At 53.9% G+C, this 20,310-nt stretch overlaps 1 protein-coding gene across 2 annotated transcripts in view; it reads right to left on the bottom strand.

Moving 5' to 3' along the window:
• Nucleotides 1-848: 848 nt before the first annotated feature.
• The window catches only part of OTOG (otogelin), a 73,751-nt gene continuing 54,289 nt past the window's right edge, over nt 849-20,310 (bottom strand). For both annotated transcript variants that reach the window (XM_033121562.1, XM_033121561.1), the window contains exons 37-56: nt 19,671-19,839; nt 19,231-19,376; nt 18,540-18,629; nt 17,640-17,823; nt 15,155-15,375; nt 14,783-14,921; nt 13,240-13,434; nt 12,842-13,054; nt 12,186-12,290; nt 11,885-11,992; nt 11,349-11,450; nt 9,872-9,970; nt 8,746-8,786; nt 7,615-7,690; nt 7,356-7,534; nt 6,460-6,564; nt 6,140-6,259; nt 4,918-4,963; nt 2,483-2,562; nt 849-2,376 (exon numbers count right to left, since the gene is read on the bottom strand). In XM_033121562.1, coding sequence (XP_032977453.1) covers nt 2,176-2,376; nt 2,483-2,562; nt 4,918-4,963; nt 6,140-6,259; nt 6,460-6,564; nt 7,356-7,534; nt 7,615-7,690; nt 8,746-8,786; nt 9,872-9,970; nt 11,349-11,450; nt 11,885-11,992; nt 12,186-12,290; nt 12,842-13,054; nt 13,240-13,434; nt 14,783-14,921; nt 15,155-15,375; nt 17,640-17,823; nt 18,540-18,629; nt 19,231-19,376; nt 19,671-19,839 — 2,619 coding nt within the window. In that variant the 3' untranslated portion in view covers nt 849-2,175. The remainder of the gene's footprint in view (nt 2,377-2,482; nt 2,563-4,917; nt 4,964-6,139; nt 6,260-6,459; nt 6,565-7,355; nt 7,535-7,614; nt 7,691-8,745; nt 8,787-9,871; nt 9,971-11,348; nt 11,451-11,884; nt 11,993-12,185; nt 12,291-12,841; nt 13,055-13,239; nt 13,435-14,782; nt 14,922-15,154; nt 15,376-17,639; nt 17,824-18,539; nt 18,630-19,230; nt 19,377-19,670; nt 19,840-20,310) is intronic.

The raw sequence follows: 20,310 nt of genomic DNA on the forward strand, positions 1-20,310 counted from the left end.
GTGTCATACTTTCATAATCATGCAGATCAAAATGTTGCCTAATTTCCAATCTGATTTCTTCTTTGATCCATGGCTTACTTAGAAGCAGGCTTCTTAAGAGTCTATAAAGCTCTCTTTTCATTAGGAAAAGTCCCAGGGTACATGTTAGTAGACAGCGGTACCATGAAGGGAGACACTTGTGAAATAAAAACCAAGGCTTCCAAGTTTTAGCTTCAAGGGGATGCTCTGCCCCTCCAGGTGGGGTGAAGCTCTTGCACCCTAAGCACTGACCCAGGCCCCAGAATTGTCCCCCTCTTATTGGCGGGTGCTTCCTCAGACCTCCATTTTCCTATTCCTCCCCACATGGGACAACCCAGAAAAGCACTGTCCCACTTGTCCCTTCGATGTGCCAGTGGTCCTTTAAAGTTGAAAGGCCACAAAGAACCCAATCCCTGGATTCTCCCTAACCCTAGCACAGTCAACAGTGGCTGCAAACACTTACTGAGCTCTATGAGAGAACAACAGGGAAATAAATATAGACACGTTGAGAGGCCAACATGAAACCTACCCTCAGGGCCTGGCCTGCCCCATCCACGTTCTGTGCAAAAGGCATCTGTCCTTGACCCCACAGAGCTGGGACCAATCCTCAGGCCCCTCACCTGGGTGCTAGCTCCCCAGGTCCCAATGCCCCCTTCCTACTTCCCAGCCCTTCCCCTAGGAGCCAGCCTTCTATCAGTTCAGTTCCAACCAGCAGACACCACGGAGGGCCTGCTCTGAGTGGAGCGTGGTGCTGGGCACAGGTGGGGCAGAAGTTGGGGTGACCTCCAGCACCCTCAGAGATGCTCCAAGGCTCAATGTCTTCCCATGGTTTATTGGATATATAATCGGAATACAGATACAGGAACAAAGAGGCTGCAAGAACACCTGGGACCATGCTGGCACAGGCCCCTCACCCCAACCCTAGGGATACTAGGGCAGCCACTCGTCTCCAGACAGGGCAGTGCTGGGGCCTGAACCTCATGTTCATTCTCTTTGGAGCCAGCAAAACAAAGGGGCATGGTGTGGGGGGCACCGGCAGAGTGTGCTGGCAGGAGAACCTGGCCCTGGCTTTAGGAAACACACTCTGGTCAGAGACAAGCTTCTGACAGATGCTCAGAGACTCAGGCTGCACACATACAGGGCTTGTGTTTTCTACTGGCAGGTGCTCTCCTGCTGAATAGTCCCAGGAAGCAGTGAGTTGGAAACTGGCTGAACCACAAAACCCACACTGAGGCCCCTCCAGAGATCCGCTCTGCTATGTTCTTGGAGAAAAGGCCATTGCAAAGCCAGGAGCCACCCCGAAGGTACCCGTTAAACCACCTAAGGCCTTTGGAGGGGTGGGCTATCCATCACCACTGAGAGGTGTTGTGCTGGACCCTTGCTGAGGAAGTCCCATCACCACCTCACAAGAGCCAGCCCACCTGCCAGGAAGGCTGGCTTTGGGGTGGGGCTTGGAGGTGGTATGGAGCAGGCATGGCCTCCTCTGCTGAATCGCTCCCGAATCACAATGTCAATAACAGATTCCAGGGCATCCTGCTCGGGGCTCAGGGGACGTGAACATCACTGACCCACTCCTCGGTCTCTGGACCTGACCTCACAGGTGTCAGTGAGACAGCCTGGAACCCAACCTTTCTGCTTTTGAGAATTCTTTCTGGGTGGCTATATGCAGGCCTGCATGTTGCAATTAAAGCCCCCTTTTCTTTTACTGTGTCTGTGGTTCTCCTGTGGTCAAAAGGGCCAAGAAGGAGAGTGGGCCCTCACATCCTGACCCTGCACTTGGTGTTGGGTCCAGCTCTGGTCCTGGCTTCTCTGGAAAGCTCTCACACCCGCCACCAAAGCACTGCAGCCAGAGATGTGCAGGCATTGATCTAGGGCCGATTCCAGACCTTAAGCCAGGAGCAGAGTTGAGTTCCCCAAGCCCTCAGCTGTGGCACTTTCCCAAGTGTGAAGGAGGGGGAGCCCAGAGAGCGAGCCAGGAAGGCCAGGTGTGGCCTCTTCTGGTCACTCCCTGTCTGCCTGCCACACCATGCTCAGCACGTACCAGCTCTCCAGACCTTTAGTGCCCCCGCCACATACACACATGCACACTGGGCCAGCTGGAAGCAGAAAGTGGGGGTGGCAGAGGTGGCCCAGCTAGCCCTAGCCCAGCCCCAGGCCTCAGGACCACTGGCAGGCACAGTCGGTGGGTTCCTGCACTGTGTAGGGCACCCAGGTGGCGTTGGTGGCACAGAAAAGCTGCACGGAGCGCCGCTGCAGGCCCACCTCACGGCAGCACTTGCAGAAGCGGGCATAGGTGTTGATGTTGTAGTTGTAGATGCTGGCAGATGGGCACCTCCCATCGCAGGACACTAGGTTCACCTGGAGACGGAAGGCCAGTGAGGCGGCCTGCGCAGCAACCACTCCCCAAAGGCCCCGCCCTCCCCATCTCTGGCTGCCCCCTCCCTCGGCCTTGTGTGTCACGCACGGGGGTGTTGCTTCTGCATTCATTCTTGCGGATGGTCATGCGGATGGTCACCTTCTTGCAGGAGCGCCCGTCCTCTTTACCTGGGGGGACAAAGTGGGTGAGCCGCTGTGGCTGACAAGTGCTCCCAGGGTGGGCCAGATGGGGGCAGTTAGTGTCATGCTGGAGGGTCCCTCCGCCAGCATTAGAGCCCTTCCCCATCAGAGGGAAAGCCTGTTAACTCAGTGCCCTGGAAGGAGGTGGAGGCAGGGAAGGCAGGAGACACAGAGGAAGATGTCAGATGGCCTCAGGGGCTGTGGGGTAGAGAAGGGGACCTGGGGACAGGGCAGGCTGCCTCCCCACCCCATTCAACCCCTGTCTCTAACCCCTGTCGGTGACCTCACCCCCCTCTGAGCTTCAGCTTTTCTACTCAAGAGGGCGTCTAGCGTTACAATTCTGCAATTCCCTGGATGAATACAAACCCCAGACGCTAGCACCACGCTTGCATACAGCAGTTAAACCACCTAAGGCCCTTGGAGGGGTGGGCTATCCATCAACACTGAGAGGAGTTGTGCTGGACCCTTGCTGAGGAAGTCCCACTCAGTTTCCCTGTCTATCAGACAGGGCCAGGGAGTCACCCACCTCACACAGCTGTTACAGGGATGGAAATTGGTAAGTGTGCAGTTTCCTGCCTGGACCACGCCTCCCAGAGACAACCAATCACAGGCCTCATTCACACCCTCACCTGCTTGAGTATCCCGATCCCTTTTGAAATGGCAACTCCTTCCTTCCCTCAGCAGTCCTCCCTGACCCCCTTCTTCCCTATGTCTATTCAGGACTCTGTCACCATCCAGTCAGAGACACACTTTTAATTATGTCGTTGGAGGGTAAGCTTTAGGGCCTGCTTTTGCCTGGCCCCGTCTACAATTTGCTGTTCTTTCTTTCTTCATGCTATAGAAATATTCGCTTTCACACCTCAATATGGATTTGTAAGTTCGTGTTCTTTTTCTGAATGAAGCCTCCCAAATTCCATAAAGCTCATTCCCCTTAAAACCAGATGCATCCATCCTGTTATATATTCTGCTTGTTATTTGTCTCTCCCACTAAAATGTCAGCTCCATGAGGACTTGTTTATGCTGTGTCTACCGTGCCTAGAACAGGGCCTGGCACATGGGTGCTCGGCAAATATTTGCCAAATGCATGGGCTTGCTCTAGGACCCCAGGGTGCCTGCCGGAAACGGGGGGGGGGGGAATCCTTTCTGCTGGCCTCTGGGCCTCACCACAGGAGGGTTCCCACCACACAGGCTGGCTGGAGGACTCCTGGCCAGAGATAAGTTTGTATCCTCCCTCTCTGCTCCCGAGAGGCAGCAGAACCAAATGCTTCCTGGCTATGGCTCTCTGAGCCCTGGACCAAGGATGGCTGAGTGACCAGTGGGAGCAAAGCGGTGGTAGCATTGTGCATTGATGGGCGCCAGATGAGTGGGCACTGCTGAAGCGTTCCCATGCAAGCCCAGGGGATGCAGCTTGCTACCCAGCATGCACTGTTGGCCAAAAGGTCTTCACCAGAGGCAGGGAGCAGGGGTGCTGCCCTCCCCTCCCCCACCCCCAGAGCTGGGGCCACATAGCAGAAGGAATATTGTTGGAAATAGCAACGCGGTTGCCACCTCCAGTTCCATGGGCTTCCGAGAGGAGTACCTGGGTGGCAGTGGACACTAACCCGTGGAGGAGAGGCAGGGCTAACGGGGACCACGGGAAACAGGGTCCCCAGGGAACCTGGGGAAAGGGATACAGGTCTCAGGTCACACGGGACATTCAGGGAACATGAGTTGTGTTCAGCCATTGAGGCACTGAGCCCAGCATCCGTGAGGTGGACATAAAATGTCCCAAATTCCCCAGCCCTCCAAGGACGGGTCTGAAGCCTGGGGGAAGTGGAGGCATATGGCAAAGGCCGTAAGGCTGATTGGGACATGCATGCATTTATGGTTGAGGGCTGCAGGTTCCGGGGACTGGGTGTGAGAACAGTTGCACAGAGCTCTTACTCAGACTCACCAGGGACCCTGTGAGCCTGAATCTCACCCAGAAGGACCCTCTGAGACAGGGCTCCTAGCCACAGGGAGAACTCACATAGGGGGCATCTGGGCTGGGGGACTTGGCAGAGGCAGGAGGAGGTCAAGCAGCCAGTGGGTTACTGACCTCCTGGATGCAATATGCCAACGTCCCCCATCTCACAAGAAACAGGGGCCTTGTGTTGGGTCAGGGACATGAGCATGGCCTCTGTCCATCTGCGTATCTGTGCCAGTGCCATGAGCTTCGTGGCAGGGGTATTATCCTTTCATCTACTCACCACTGAAGAGACACCATCAGAGATGCCAGGCCAGAAACCTAGCTCTCCGAGCCCCAACATGACACCTTGCCCTCCCAGAGCCCCTCACCCCTGGGCCCCCACCATGCTCACTCACATGTCCTGCAGCATCCTTCCAAGGAAGGTACCACCGAGCCCCCAACCTGGAGGGAGAGGAGGGTAGGTAGGTGGGAGGTCCTGTCCAGGCCAAGAGCCAAGATCCCAGCAAGAGGCAAAGAGTACAAGAGACTTGATTCCTCTCCTCCCATAATGCTCCAGGGAGCTGGCCATCAGGCCCTGGCAAGAGGGAGAAGGGACCGCTGGCCTGGCATGGGAGAGCCAAAGGGGCTCAACTGACGGGTTGGGATACTGGCACTCAGGCTGCCTGTGACCCCCAGTGAGGCTGAAGGCTGGATTAAGATGGTGCAGGGCCTCCATCTCTCCAGTGGCAGCTCCCCACACAGAGGGTCAAGGAGGGAGGCATACAGGGGCTGACCAACTCGGGTGAGTGGCCTGGGCTCTATCTCAATCTTGGATAAGTTGCCCCTTTCCTCTGGGCTTAGTTTTCCCATCTCTAAAATGGAGGCAATTATCCCTTATAGCCCTCCTCCTTGATTATGAAATGGGTAAAACAATGGACGTGACAATTCTTTGTAACTAAGTGTGTATGTATGTGTGTGTGTGGGGGGGAGGTCTCAGTATATGTGTGTGATTTTGTGAGCCTGTGTGTGTGTACATGTGATTTCATATCTAAGTGTGTGTATGAGAGTATGATTGAGTGTATGTGTATTTGTTTTCTAGGTAAGACCAGAAATATTTAAATGTCCAGTCTTAACTTCAGGAGCTTTAATAATTCAACAAGAACCCAAACCCTCTAGGAAATCCTTTCCCTTGAGCTGTGCCCTACTGATAGCTATCCGTGCTATTTCTGTGCCCACCACAGGACTGAGCTGTGTGTCTGCATGGTGTGCATGTGCAAGAGTGCCGTGGTGTGTGACGGTGCGTGGTATGCACTGGCATGCTGAGGTATCAATGTCCCTGTGGCGTGTGCAGCCAATGGCCTGTGTTGGCGTGTCTGTGAGTGTGCCTAGAACCTGTGACAGTGTACGTTTGCTTGCATGTGTGTGTGGCCGTGTGATGTGTGAGTATGTGGCGTGTGATGTGGTCAGAACAAAAATGCATGGAGAGATGTGGAGTGGGGGTGGCAGGGCAGGCACACACACGGGCTGCATGGAAACGGTCCTCCCACGCCCCTGCACACGGGACCTCCCCCCGCATGAGTAAGAGCGCTGATGCCGCGGCCTCAGGCCGTGCTGCAGGAGGAGGCGGCTGGCACTGACCTTGGCACACTCAGTCTCGTTGAGCGGTGGGCAGCTGATGGGTGAGCGGACAAGCACAGCGCCCAGGGGAGTGTTGCTGCAGTGGTGGCGGGCGCACTCAGCGATCCAGGACGCCCCGGGCTGGAGAGCACACAAGTGAATGCTGGGGACTTGTGGCCAGATGGATGGCCTGAGAGAACCAAGAGGGCACAGCTCCAAAGACAGGTGTAGCCCAGGACCTGGCACTATCCAGGACCTTGTCTGTACCTCGCCCTGGGCTCTGGTCCTACGTGTCCCCTCCTGGGACCCCTTTTCAGGTGGGCAGTGAAGGGGCTGCATACCAAGAACAGGGAGGTGGTGCCGTTGGGGAAAGTGAAGAGGCAGGACACATTCCTGCAGGAGCCACAGCAGGCTGCCAGGTCTCGCGGGTGCTCGTACTCCTGGTTCTGCAGGGCAGGGTGGGACGTGATGGGTCAGCCTGTGCCCACCTGTACTTTCCTGCCTTTCCTACTGTCTGCCTATCTCTTAGTCCAGAGAAAGTTCCCCTTCACCTGCTCAAGAGGGGGGCTCCGAGGCTCCCTGTGTCTCAGGAAGGAACATCATCTTATGTCTACCACAAGCCTCCTTTGCCGCAGTCGCTAGGCCCAGCCCCAGGGGTCAAAGAGCTTTCCCACCCCTTTCAGAGACAGCACTGCTGGTAATTACGGTTGCCAGTTTGGGTTCCAAGACACCTCAATTGGCGTTCCAGTTCCTATGGCACTTTTGACAAACGACTCAGTTGGTCAAACTCCTTAAACCTCAGTTTTCTCATCTGAAAAATGGGAACAATTCTAACCCCTTCTGTTCAACTAATATTTATCCCTTACTAAAAGCCAATCCCTGTCCTAGATACTGGGCCTGTAGAAGTGCTCAACAAATGGCAACAACCACAAACACACATGCCACAAAGATAGGGAATGTGCCTAGCATAGAATGTCCTTCAGAAATGCAGGTTCTCTCTGTCAAATCCTCACCCTTGCCAGGCCTTCACTCTTGCTGTCCGTGTCTGCCCTCTCCCACTCATCCCCGATCCCAGCACTTCCCACAGAGGTCTCTGAGGACGCCCCAGATGCTCACTGTCTAGACTTGTCTAGAGAGCTTGGGCCAAGCTCGAGGGGCCCCTCTGATTCCTGGAGCACCTGGGCCCTGCCAGGCCAGCCCACCTGACCCCACACACCACCGTCCTGTGCTCCCCTACCGCTTCGCAGCGGACATCACACAGCACAGACGTGGTGTTGATCTGGTAGAAGCCGGTGAGAAGGTCCAGCTCGTCAGTACAGCGGGAGGTGTGGCACACGCCTTCTGCCGAGAGCTCCACCACCGTCTGGCCCGGCTGCATCACCCCCAGCTCTCGGCTCAGACATACAGGGGCCTTCACTGGATGGGTGTGCAGGGTGGCCACAGTCACTGGGAGCCCAGCACCCACTCCTCCACCCCGGCTATACCTCCTCACTCACCACACTCGTATTTGGCGCAGCCACACACGTTCTCCACGCTATGCATGAACTCCTCGTCCAGCTGGGACTTCTCCCACTAGGTGGGGCAGAGCCAGTCAGCACCCCGGGGTGGAGAGGCCGCGCCCTGTCCTTGGGGGCATCTGCCATCTGTGCCCCCTCTCTCTGTCAATCATCTCCTTGCAGTAGGTGGAAAGGGCGCTGGCAGGCCTGGGGACCCTTGGCACCCTGTGAGCTCAGTTACCCCCCCACAGAGGGAGAACCGCCCAGTGTGGCTTCCAAGCTTCCCCAGTGAGGATTACTCCCCAGTGTCCTCTCCCAGGGCCTCAGGCCTCTCCGGTCATTCTGAGCACCCACTGGCCCCATCAGTCAGGGACTGCTGCATGGCTGCCGGCCCAGAATCCCACTGGGCTCATACTACTTCCCTTCTTCCTTCACCAGTTGAAGGGAGAAGACGAGGCGACAGGAGAGAAGATGAGAAGGAATGCATGCTGGGGTTGGGGGGGATATACATAATTCAGAAAATTATGTGAAAAACATAACTTTAAACATAATTTTACATTTCTCAGAGTATTTTCACTTTCCTCAGTGGCTGTGCAGCGTGGTGATTAAGGGCATGGTCCCCGGAGTCAGATTTCCTGGGTTCCTCCCCTGGCGCTGTGATGTACTAGCTCCATGACCTGAACCTGACTTTCCTTGTTTGTATAATTGAGATAATCATAGAATTAACCTCACCGGGTTGTTGCGAGAATTAATACGATAATATATTGCACACTACAGGCCCAGGAAAGTTCCTGGCATAGAGTTAGCTCTCAATAAGCATCAGCCACCCTCATGACCACCTTCACCATCTCTCCTATCACCACCGCCATCGTCATCTCCAGCATCTTCCTCGTCACCATCCTCATCGTCATTGTACTTAATCCTCACTGCACTCCGAACCATGGTCATACCCACTTTACAAATAAGGGTGCTGTGCCCAGACAGCAGAGCTTGGGACAAGAATGCGGACTTTCAATCCAAGGCTCTTTGCACTATATTAAAGGAATCAGGTCTCCTGGGGAAGGGATGGGTAAAGAGGAAAGGAAAGGGAAGGCCGACCAGGGAGAATGGGGAGGGGCAGGGTCTCCATACCAGATGGCACCGGGGCACTGGGATTGTGTCGCAGTCACACTCTGAAAAACAGGAGGGGCCAGGACCCACCTCACCAGAGATGTCCCGGTGGAAGTTCCTCTGGGTCTTCAGACCCTTCACTTCAGGTTCAACCCCTCCTTCAGCCTGCCTACATTCCCCCATGGGAGCTGCAACTCCCCTGGTCGGGCAGGTGGTGCAGTGATGGGTCCTAACACCAAGCTCCGCACTGGGTGTGGGGTGAGGATAAACAGGCAGATGGACCTGGCTTCATCCCTTCCCTGGCTCTAGAACCCATTCTGGAGAAAATGTGGGGCCTCTCCAGGCATGAATACGGCAAGGGTGGAACTTCTGACCATCTGCATTTCCCAAATCTATTTTCCAACAAGCTCAGCCTTACTACTCCAAGCCATGAGCCGGCCTTGTTCTAAGCTATGAGGGAGCTGACAGCGGAGGCATCACTAGCAAACTTGAGGGATGCACCAGCTGTAGTTTCAGGGTGAGGAGCTTCAGCGCAGAGTGGCTGTGAAACGCTCTTCGGGGCACTCACTCATGCAGCAAGTCGTTTCACATACCTACTCTATGCCAAGCTTTTCTCTGTGCTTTGGGGACAAAGCAACTAAAACAGACTAAAACCCCTGCCATCTGCCCCTCATGAAGTTTACACCGAGGCCTGGAAAAGGACAGGCAAAATATCTAGATGCAAAATACACTTTCTTAACTCTTCTTAAAATACCATTTTTATATAAAGGCCACTGCTGTTCATTATTGACACCCCCACTGGCTCCTGAAAATGACCTGAGGTAGATTTTAACAAAATCATGTTTACTATCGTATAGTTGCAATAAAGACTTTTTAGATGGAAATCCTTTCTGGAACAAGGAGCTTGCTTTTTTCCTTCCTTTATCGTGGGGAGGAAAAGGTGGAGGAGGAATGCTCTGCACTCAGAGAGCGGATGTAATGGGGGAGGAAGATGATTTGGGTGGCTTCCCTCCGGTGACTCTGGAGAGACAGAATCTGAGCAAGTGGATAACGGTGGGGCTGTCCCCCCCCACCCCCCGCCATTCCCTCCTCACAGGGGCCGGGGAACTCCGCCTTCAGCGAATGGCCTCCCTGTCCCAGGACTTACCACAGGACTTATAGGGGCAGCAGCGGTCTGGGCTCCACACCTCCACCAGGGCAGTGCCCATGCCACATTGCACTTGGGGACAGCGGAAGCTCTCACACACTGCATGGGAGAGGAGGCAGGGGACAGACACATCAGCCACGTGGAGCATTAATCCTCAGAAACGCAACATTGGCTAAGGAGGCTGTGGCCCCCAGCTCCTCCTTGGCAGAAGCTCCCCCGCTCCACGTCCTCAGAAACCCTCGCAGGCTGGAGTCCAGGGGAGAAGTCTGGGCTCCTCGAGTCTCCCCATAGAACTCCATCAGGAGACCCTCATTCTGCTCTGGGAGGCGTCAGTGACATGGCAATGTCAGAACCTTAATTAACATCACTAAACTGGACCTCCTCCCTGCCCCAGATTCTGTGTCACCCTGAAATTAGTGATCAGAGGGAAACCAGTGACCAGGCTCAGTTCCACCGACCTGGAACGGTTCCCTCTAGAGGACAGTACAGTCCTTCCCACCTGTGGAAACCACCCCTTTGTGCCTGCTGTGCGTCAGCCACTCTCTAGGGCTCACACTTCCCTTCTTCCTATTCTTCAGGCAGGTCCCACTTAGCTCAGGGTTCCTTAGCCATTCTCACATAGTGCGAGACCAAGTCAAGGAGTGAGGGAATCTCAAAGCACAACTTTTTGGTGGGGAGGGGAGGTGCAGGGTCGGCACTTAACGTGCGGGACTGTAAGACTTATTTATCAACTGATATTTCCAAAAAGTAGGAAGTGGAGGAAGAGAAGGACATTTGCACAGTGTCAAAGTACTGGATTACTTTCTGGTTGAAAGAGGAAAAATGTAAATGTCAAAGGGAGGGATGCGACAGTCACCACCCTAGTCCAGGGCCCATGCCAACTTCAGTGAGAGTGGCTCAGCCATACAGTATGGTGTCAAGTACTATGAAACTCCTGTACTGTCCAGTTAGGACTTCCTACAGGACCACAGCCCAGGCTCTCCAATTTAGTGTCACACAGAAAAAGGGACCTGTGCTAGACAAAAGGGTATTTAAGAGACGTAATATTAATGTATGGTCCTGGGTTGGGCGGCAAGCCAAGAGAACCATGAACTGGGTATGATAGCATTTGAAAATGTATTGATATGGAAAGGTAAAGATGGCAGCTGGTAAAAAAAGAACATGTACGGGATGACCTCATTTTGATAAAACACACACATGCAAAGTCATAGAGAGTACCTGAAAGGGTATGCACTCAAGTGTTGACAGCAGACTATCTAGGCGGTCAGAAGATAGTATTTTCATTTTGTTGTGTTTACTTGGATTTTGTTCTTTCTCCAAGGCATATACAGTGCTTTTGTGATAAAAGCATAATGAAGACTGGGACGACGTGACAGTGTCCTTGGTCCTGGGGTGAGGACTTTGTGAAGGGCCCAGTGGCCCCTAAAGGTCCCTGGAGCCCCTTCCGGCCAGGGCCCCCCGTCCGGCCAGGACTCACCACACTGGTACAGAGGGCAGCAGAGCTCCGCAGTGTTCTTATCCACGGTGAGGGCCTCCCCTTCCTGACACTCGGGGATCGGATCTGGACAGTCGCCACAGGCTGAGAGGGGAGAGGGGTCAGGACTGTCACAGGCAGTCCCCCGCATGGGGGCTTGATAGAGAACAGGTTGCTGGGTGGGGACACCTCATAACCCAGTTGTGATAGGACTTAGACTAACAGCAGTGTTTCATGGTCTCATGTGGCCTGTCCTGGAGTCAGAATCTGGAAGTTCCCCCCCGTGTCTGCCTCAAGTCCGACGCTGAATGAACACTGACTTCCTCATGCTCAGTCACATAGGGGGTGAAGCGAGGACCGCCTTCCTCTTCATCCTACACTTTTCTCTGGACGGGGATCTCACCCTTCTCCTTGTGCCCACCCCCCACCCCGAAGACCCCTACCCTTTACTCCCAGCTGCCCAAGGAAGCAGGGGTGAGGAAGGGGGAGTGACGGCAGATTAGGTATGTGTACTGACATCCGATGGCATGCCCACCCACCGCAGAAGTAGACAGTGCAGCATGAGTCCCCCAGGCGGCCAGTGATCAGCATCTGGTCCTGGCGGCAGCTGGGGACCACCACTGCCTCACACTGGTCTGGGTCACACTCTGGGGAAAAGACAGAATGTAGGAGCTGGGAGCAGACACTGCCTGGCCACGCCAGCGTTCCCGCCCGAGTTCTGCCCTAATCTCCAGCCAGAACCCAGACCCCAGAGCTGTCCTTGCTCCCCTTTCCCAGCTGCAAGGCACCCGCCTCCCCCAGGTGGTCAGTATCCCACTGTCACTGCGCGGGACCACTCACCACAGCTGTAGCTGGGGCAGCAGGAGTCCTCCTGGAAGTGGGTGAGGAGTCGGTGTCCTGGGCGGCAGGTCGGGGCAAGACCCTCACAGAGAGAATGGTTACACACTGGCCCAGGGGCCACAGGGCCTGTCACCTGGGGGCTGGGACACGCCTCAGCCTCCAGCCCTGCCCAGCCCCTGCACACCTGGTCCCCATGATGCCCCCAGCCCCCAGGGCCCATGTTCCTGGAAAGGGCCTCTGAAGGTCCCACAGGACTGGGGCAGAAGAGCACTAAGAGTTCCTGTTCATCGTGATGGGCTGCGTGCCCGCTGCTGTTCTAGATCAGTATTAACTTCTGTAATTCGCACAGCAGTCCAGAGGTGGGTACCGTTATCAGCCTCATGTTACCAGAGAATTGACGGAGGCCCAGAGAGTGTTAAATGATCTGCCAATGTGCCAAGGCTGCCTGGTCCCACAGCCCAGTGCCTGTAGGCCCTGCTCACACTGACTCCTAAGTCATGACTCCTGCCCCCCAGGCAGGGTTCTCCACTCCCCTCAACACATCCCCCACGAGACACTTTCCTTTTCCCAGGCCTTGTCCTATCCATTAAGGTCAGAGCTGGAGCCTTTTAACCACCTGACAGTGGAGATCCAGGGAAGTGACCGATGGGACTCACCACAAGCAGCCCCCAGGCAGCAGGGGTCCTCAGTGGGCAGGAGCAAGATCACCTCCCCAAAGCGTGGGCAGCTCTCAGGGCGGGCGTCCGGGCATTCCAGGTCCACTGAGACGATGGTGTCTGGAGCTTGGCACTGGTGTTGGCAGCATCCGCTGAGGGAACTATTCCAGGTCTCCCCCAGGGCCCGCGGCATCCCTGTACTGTCGGTGCAGGCTATAGTGGGGGCACAGGGGACATAGGAGTTGGGGGGGCAGACTGTCCCAGGCAAAGCGCTCGCTGGGACATTAACCACCCCCATGCAGCCCCGGAGGGACACAGCTAGGCCTCAGCCAAGGTGAAGGAGACCCTAGGGGGAGGCCAGCTTCGGAGGGCCCCACCCTGAGAGGGGAGGAACCTACCACACTTCTCCTCCGGGACGCAGAGTGCCGAGTGGCGCCGGTGCAAGATGGTGCCCTCAGAGCAGACGCAGCCTTCTCCCAGCACTTGGCACTGCTCTGGGTCCAGCGGGCCCAGAATCCCATCCTGGCATGTCTCAGGGGGCTCGCAGGCTGCCACACATGCCTGATACGTGGAGTCACTGGAGCACAGGAAGGCTGCAGGGGCACAGTGGACCCCAGGCCCAGCTCAGACCCCAGGCAGGGTAAAGAGGGGGCTGAGGGCATCATCCATGCCTCAGCAGACAGTGCCAAGGGGTTTGGTGTCATTGTCTCTTTCCTCTAGATCAGGAGTCAGCAAATAAAGTTTTATTGAAACGTAGCCACATCCATTCATGTACCTATTGAATCTAGCTGTGTGTGTACTGCAAGAGCAGAGTTGAGTAGTTGTGACAGCCCAGAAAGCCTCAAATATTAACTATCTGGCCCTTTACAGAAAATGTTTGGCAACCCCTTTCTACAGATGAGTGTTTTCAAACTTTCTTGACTGTAAAAGCTAGATCTTTACATTGTGGTCCAATACACACGTACATGTAGAACAGTGGTCCTCAAACCTGGTTGCAAAAGAATCCCTTGGGAGCTTTTGAAGTGCCACTAAGCAGACCTCACCCCAGACCAATGGAATCGGAATCTGTGATTCCGATGGGGCCCGAGCAGCAACACTTTCTGAAATTCACGGGGCAATTTCAAAGGGTAGTTCAGATTGAGAATCACTGATTTATTGAAACAAAAAAACATTTTCATGAAATAATACTTAAGCTTTTAGGTGCAGCCCACGCCAGCATTTTCTATTCTATTGTATTTTCACCATGCTGGTGTCGGCCCCCAAAGTTGATCTCATACCCACTGAGTTGGGATCTACAGTTTGAAAAACACTCCTCTAGATGGTTTTGCCTTTTCATCTTTTATCTGTCATATTATAGATGTGATGTTCCTGCGAGTTGTTTCCAGCCTTTCTGGATGTGTTCAAACTATACTTTAGGCCGCGGCACCCCTGCTACTTGGTGGTCCACACCACTACGGCGCAGATAACGGGGGTGGGACGAGGGGCACGTCTATCTTCAGTGAAGGAGGAGAGAGACCGAAAGAAGAGAAAGATAACCAACTATGAAGAGAAAAGAACTAATATTTGCTGGACCGTAACTATATGACGGGCATGCGTGAGGACTCACTCTGGACACAGTATCTCATGTCCCTTTCAAAACAATCCTAGAGGGCGTCTCCTTACTGTCTCCATTTTACAGATGAAGCAAGGAGACTCAGAGAAATTAGATAAAAAATAAATGAGAGTTACTTGACTTATTAATGTAAACGATAATAAAAATGTGTTAATTTATTAAAATATTTATCGATGTATTTATTGAGTATTTATTAATTAATATGAATGAACGCATAAAGAGACCTGGGGAAGCCTAGACGTGGATAAGCCTTTTCCCACTCTAATGGGGGTGGGAGCAACAGAAGCAATGGAGGAGTCCCTCTGCCTCCCACCCGCCCACCAACTCACGGCAGTAGTCGGAACGCCGCCACTCGATGCACACGTGGAACTTGTGGCACATAGCCACGTACACAGTCAGTGCCACGCAGGGCTGCTGCACGTACTTGGTGTCCCGGATCCACAGCTCACAGAACGACTCCGGTGCAACCTGGGCACAAGCATCAGGCAGTGCTGCCTCCCTGCTTCTCCACATCCCAGGCCCAGTGCCCCCCGCCCTGCCCAGGGACAACAATGAGCCCCTGCAGGCTCCCAATCCAGTCCCGAAATCAACACCCACATCTACGCTTCCCTGCCCTGGCCATTGGCCCTCCCCCTCTGCAGGTAGGTGTTGCCATTCCCCGCCCGGGAGTGCCCCCCATGCTGGCCCCGGTTGGCACATACAAAGTGGTGGCAGGCACTGAAGGTGCGGTTGTACACCATGCGAAGGCACGGGGAGCAGTCAGCTGTGGCACAGCTGTCCGGGCGGAAGCGGGTCTGGCCCACTGAGGTCAGGGAGCTGGGCACCTGCCAGCTGTCCAGAAAGGGAGCAGGGTCCTCGTCTTCACCCACCACAGAACCATCCATCAGGGTGAGGTCATTGGCTGCATCCCCATCACAGATACCTGAGAGGGGCAGAATCATCCCATGAGCCACAATAGCCACCACCGCTCCCAGGTCCCCAGTTGTCACTGCATATTCCTCACAACAATTCTTTGAGACTGGTATTACTATTATCCTTATTTTATAGATGAAGAAAATGAGGCACAGAGAAGCTAAGGAAACAGTTGTGTAAGAAACGTCTTTGTTCTTAGGAAAGACACACCCAAGTATTTAGGGATACAAAAACACTTTCAAATGGTTCAGAAAAAATGCATATAGATATAGATATAGCATATGCATAAAGTGTATGCATATATATAGTATATGCATAGAAAAGTGCATATATAAATGCACATATATAGTATCTATTTCTATACAGAGAGAAGCAAATGGGGCAAAATGTGAACACTTGGTAAACTTGGGTATATAGATCAATAAAACATGGGAGTTCCTCATACTGTTTTTATAACTTCTAAGCTTGACATTATATCAGAATTAAAAGTTACTCCAAAAAACTCTGTTTTAGCAGAGGTTGCTAGCTGATTATCACACCTGTTTCCTCTTCTCTGGGCAATCTGCTCCCTTGCAGTTGGGTGAGACCATGTGACTGAGTTCCAACCAATGGAGTGTGAGTGAAGGTGAGGGGTACCACTTGCAGGCCTCGTCCATAAACACTTCCCAACTCTTTTCCCTTCTGTAGAGTTGGAAGCTCGTGTTGAACATGGCAGAGCCACAAGATGGAAGGAATCTCCATTTGGGAATTTACGTGGGCAGGAAATAAACTTCTGTTGTGCTCAGGCACTAAGCTGGGGGTGGGCTGAACTTTATCTGTCACAGCTTCTAACACGACCTTGACTTCCAGCTTCATGTCTCACCCTCTAGGTGCCAGACACACATTTCCGTGCCCTTCACTTTGCTGATGCTGCTCCCTCTGCCTGAAACATTTCCTCAGAAGTCCTTCCTTCAAGGGCCTCTGAGATGTACCATCCATGACCTTCGCAATTCTGTGTAACAGGCTTTGGTCATTCTCTCTGAGACTCACATTCCTTTAGATTCTCACTTTCAATATTCCCCACATTGCCTTGCAGAGTGCCCAAGAAACCAAGTGTTCATTTGGATAAAATAGATATAAGTTAGCTGACTTCTGCTCTGACACCTTCCGACACCAGTTTTGTGAATATAAAGCATAAGGCAATACAAAACCCTCAGATTTTATCAGTGGTCCCAGTGGTCACATTTTTGGTCTTGGCATTGAATCACCCAATGGTGTCAAAAAGGTAGCTTTGGGGGCCCTGGACCCCCAGATGACTGCTGAGGACAGCACTCTCTGCCAGGTGTAAACAGTAGAAGAAAGAAATGTTGAGAAAAGGATGGTGGTGATGGTGGTGGTGGTAGTGGTGTGAGTGTCCGTAAGGATGGAAGCTTCATAAGACAGGGATTTTGTCTTTTTTGCCTCCTGTCCTGTCCCCAGTGACTGGTACCTGGAAAATATGTGTTGTGCAAATGAAAGAATGAATATGAAGCAGACGTACATGTGTTCGTACAGTGTAGAGGGCATTTTGAGTACGGGCGCATCATGTAGATGAACAAAATGGGTACAGACCTCGTACAAGTGGAGAGCAGGAAAGTATGTGTTTATATAAGTATTCCTATGTCATCATCATCATAGTCTATCATGGCAGTCTGTCATGGAGTGTCCTGTGGGGGCCCACGTTCTCCTGCCCTTGCAAGGAGCAGCAGTCCATACTCAGATTCCGCCTGTACCCCTTTCTCTTATCAAAATACATCCAGTCCCATGCTCTCTACGATCATGCTGTGGTCTGAAGAACACTAGTGCTATGTGTTGTGGCAGCTCTGCTGTGTGACCTTAAGCAAGCCACTTAACCTCTCTGAGCCCCCTTTCTTCTTTAGTTCAATGGCCATCTCTCAGGGTTATTGTGTGGATGACCTGGAATAAGTGAGATCAGAGTGTGGAAGTGCTTCATGAAATGCCCAGGCATAGGCAGATGGGAAGGATTATCTGGCATTAGGAAGCTATCAGGGAAGCTGACCGACAATTCTGGATGAAGTGACAACTGGTGGAGGTTAGAGCCCTGTGCCATCTCCCTGGTGGCAGCTTTAGCCCCAGAACACAAGACATTAGGTCTCTCTGCCCTGGCAGCTGCACTGGTCCCACCTCTGGCCTGGCACTCTGTCCCAGCTTTCCCTGGTCCAGGGGCTCCTGTGTTTGCGGGGCAGAGGTGGATGCAGGAAGCATCCCCCTTCCCCTAGCTGGGTTCCACCTCACCACACAGGCCACGGCCCTGGGCCTCGCTGGCTTTGCTGGCCTCCAGGATCATGAGTCCTGAGCTGTGGAGCCACTGGATCTGGATGTGTGACGGTGTTCGGATCACATACATGTGGCCTGTGTCCTCAATTCTGAACCCATATCTGCTCATGGGGGGCCACACAGGCTGGGAGTCCACAGTCACCTTGTGGGAAAGAGGTGTTTAATGTGAACACAGCTTGTCTGTCCATCCATCCATCCAGCCATTTATCCAGCTAATAGTTATTAAGCACCTGTTATATGCCAGGCTCTGTTTCAGGCACAGACAGCCAAGACACAACACAGCCCAAGATGGCAAGAAAGTTCTGAAAACATTTTTATGAACACAAAACAATGAAACAAAAAAAATGCAATGGCTGGAGACAGGCTGAATCTCTATGTCCAAGTTAACACAAATTCTGTGCCTTTCTCATCATTCTATTCTTTCCTAATTTTGCTCAGATCATTTCTTCTGGGAGACCTTCCCTAAATCCCCAGCCTCCACGTTGGGCACTCCTTCTCTGGGGTCTCTCCTTCTCTGTGCTGAACATTAAGACAGAATCCCTCAGAACAAAAGTGCTGAAGTGAGATATTCTAACCCCAATCATTTAAGGCCACTGTCTCTTGCCATTCTAACTTCCTCTCCCTCACCGTTCTAACTTCCTTCTGGTACACTTCCTTGCTTGACATTAGGGTGGCTACAAGTATTCTAATTAAAATCACTTCCAAATATACCCAATTTTTCATTCTTTTTCTTTAAGAGGGCCCTCCCCCACTCCTGCCCCCAATCGTGAATAAGCCTCAAGGCCCCTCCACCCTTGGACGCCCTGCCCCTCCACTGACTGCTGCCCCGCCGGAGGGCCAGCTCTCTGATGCACTCACCTTCCGGTTGAAGCGGTCAATGATGACCTGACGGGTCAAGTGCGTCACATTCAGCAATACCACACAGAATGGGGGCCAGTTCAGGTGCCCCTGCAGAGAAAGCCCAGCCCTCCTCAGCCCTGCCTCCTCATCCTGGTGAGCAAATGTGACCCCACGCTGCCTTCCCACCCCTGTTCCTGCCCTGCACCTCCCAACAGTATGCCAGGAGCACCCACCGGGCTGTGCAGATGGTGCAGAATCCCATGGAATATTTTTGGCTCCACCTGCCTTCATGCAAGTCCAGCCACACACACACACACACACACACACACACACACACCACACACACACACACATACACACACACAGAGGCTCATGGGGGCATCCTAGTTGGCGATGTAGCTGGCACCCTTGATCAGGCCACATTTTGTAGTGACCTCCCAGCTCCTCTTCACTTCAGTGCCATCCCATGAGCGCCTAGGCGGCTGGGACAAGCTAGGGATGGTACAGGCCCCAGGAAGGGCCAGGAGGTGGTGAACCCCACTCACACTTTCCCCACACACCCATTCCAGGAGGCTCCTGGGAGACAAAGGGAGCTTCCACATCTGTCCTCACCCCCGCGCTCCTCAAAACCCAAGTCCCTGCTCCATCTCCACTCCAAAGCTAGTCAAGCCCCTAAGTGCTGGCAGAAAGGGAAGCAGGAGGCAGTCACCAGGTTGGCGCTTTTGCAGTCGAGGACATGGACGGTGACCATTTCATGTGGGCTCTGGCTGAGGATGTAGATGGCCTCCTTGAACAGGGCTGCGTGGCTCCCATCAAAGGTCACGAAGCTAAGATCAGGGAAGATTGAGCAGCGGCCTGGGCAGGGCGGAGGACAAGCAAAACAAACAGATGCCTCTGAGGTCAAGGCTGCTTAGCTTCCCAGGGCAGGTGCCTGGGCCTTTTCCTGGGTGATTCAGAGGCCCTGGGGGTTCCCACAGAGCAGGCATCAACCAGAGATCAGAGGTCACAAAGGTAGGGAATCTGCAGGTCAGGGGTCACACTGAGGCAAGAAGTCCCATGGGAGAGTTACCCCCATGTCAGGGGCAGAGGTCACGCTGGGGCCGGGGGCCGAGGACGACATGGGAGGCTCCTGTGGACCCCAGGACTCACAGGCACACTCCCAGAAGGGGCAGCAGCGGTCCCCGCCCACTCTCACTGCGAGGCCCAGGACCCCACAGCGAAGGGGTGTGATGCCCTGGGGACAGTGCTGGGACTGGTTCACACGGATCAGTTGGCCCTCCAGGCAGATGTGGCGGACGCAGTCCTCCTCCGCGATTGGCTGGGGCACAGGGTGGAGCCGGCATGAGCGCCGCCCTGTGGCCACAGCCACTCCCCCGTCCTACCCCTTCCCCGCGGGTGAGGGCACAGGCTCTAGCAAGTGGGGACCCTGAGGGAAAACTGCAAGGGGACAGTATCCTCACCTTCCGCCCACCCAACAAGACGCAGGGGCCTGGGGCTGGGCTGAGCGTGGGGTTGAGGGTCAGGGGCTGACTCCCCGAGACCTCTGCGTATCGGCCTGGCCTGCACTCACAGCCCCAGGTACAGACATCCAGACACATTGGCTCAGACTCACAGACACCCAAGCACAGCCCCCAAAACACACACACACACACCACACACACACACACACACACACACACTCCTCCCTTCCTCTCTCTCTCTCTCTCTCTCTCTCAAATGCACAGACACACATGGTCTCTGAACATCGTGTATCACGCACACACAGCTATCTGAGTGCTCAGTCTCACAC

This window comes from Rhinolophus ferrumequinum, chromosome 11 (assembly GCF_004115265.2).
Source record: "Rhinolophus ferrumequinum isolate MPI-CBG mRhiFer1 chromosome 11, mRhiFer1_v1.p, whole genome shotgun sequence".
Taxonomy (NCBI): domain Eukaryota; kingdom Metazoa; phylum Chordata; class Mammalia; order Chiroptera; family Rhinolophidae; genus Rhinolophus; species Rhinolophus ferrumequinum.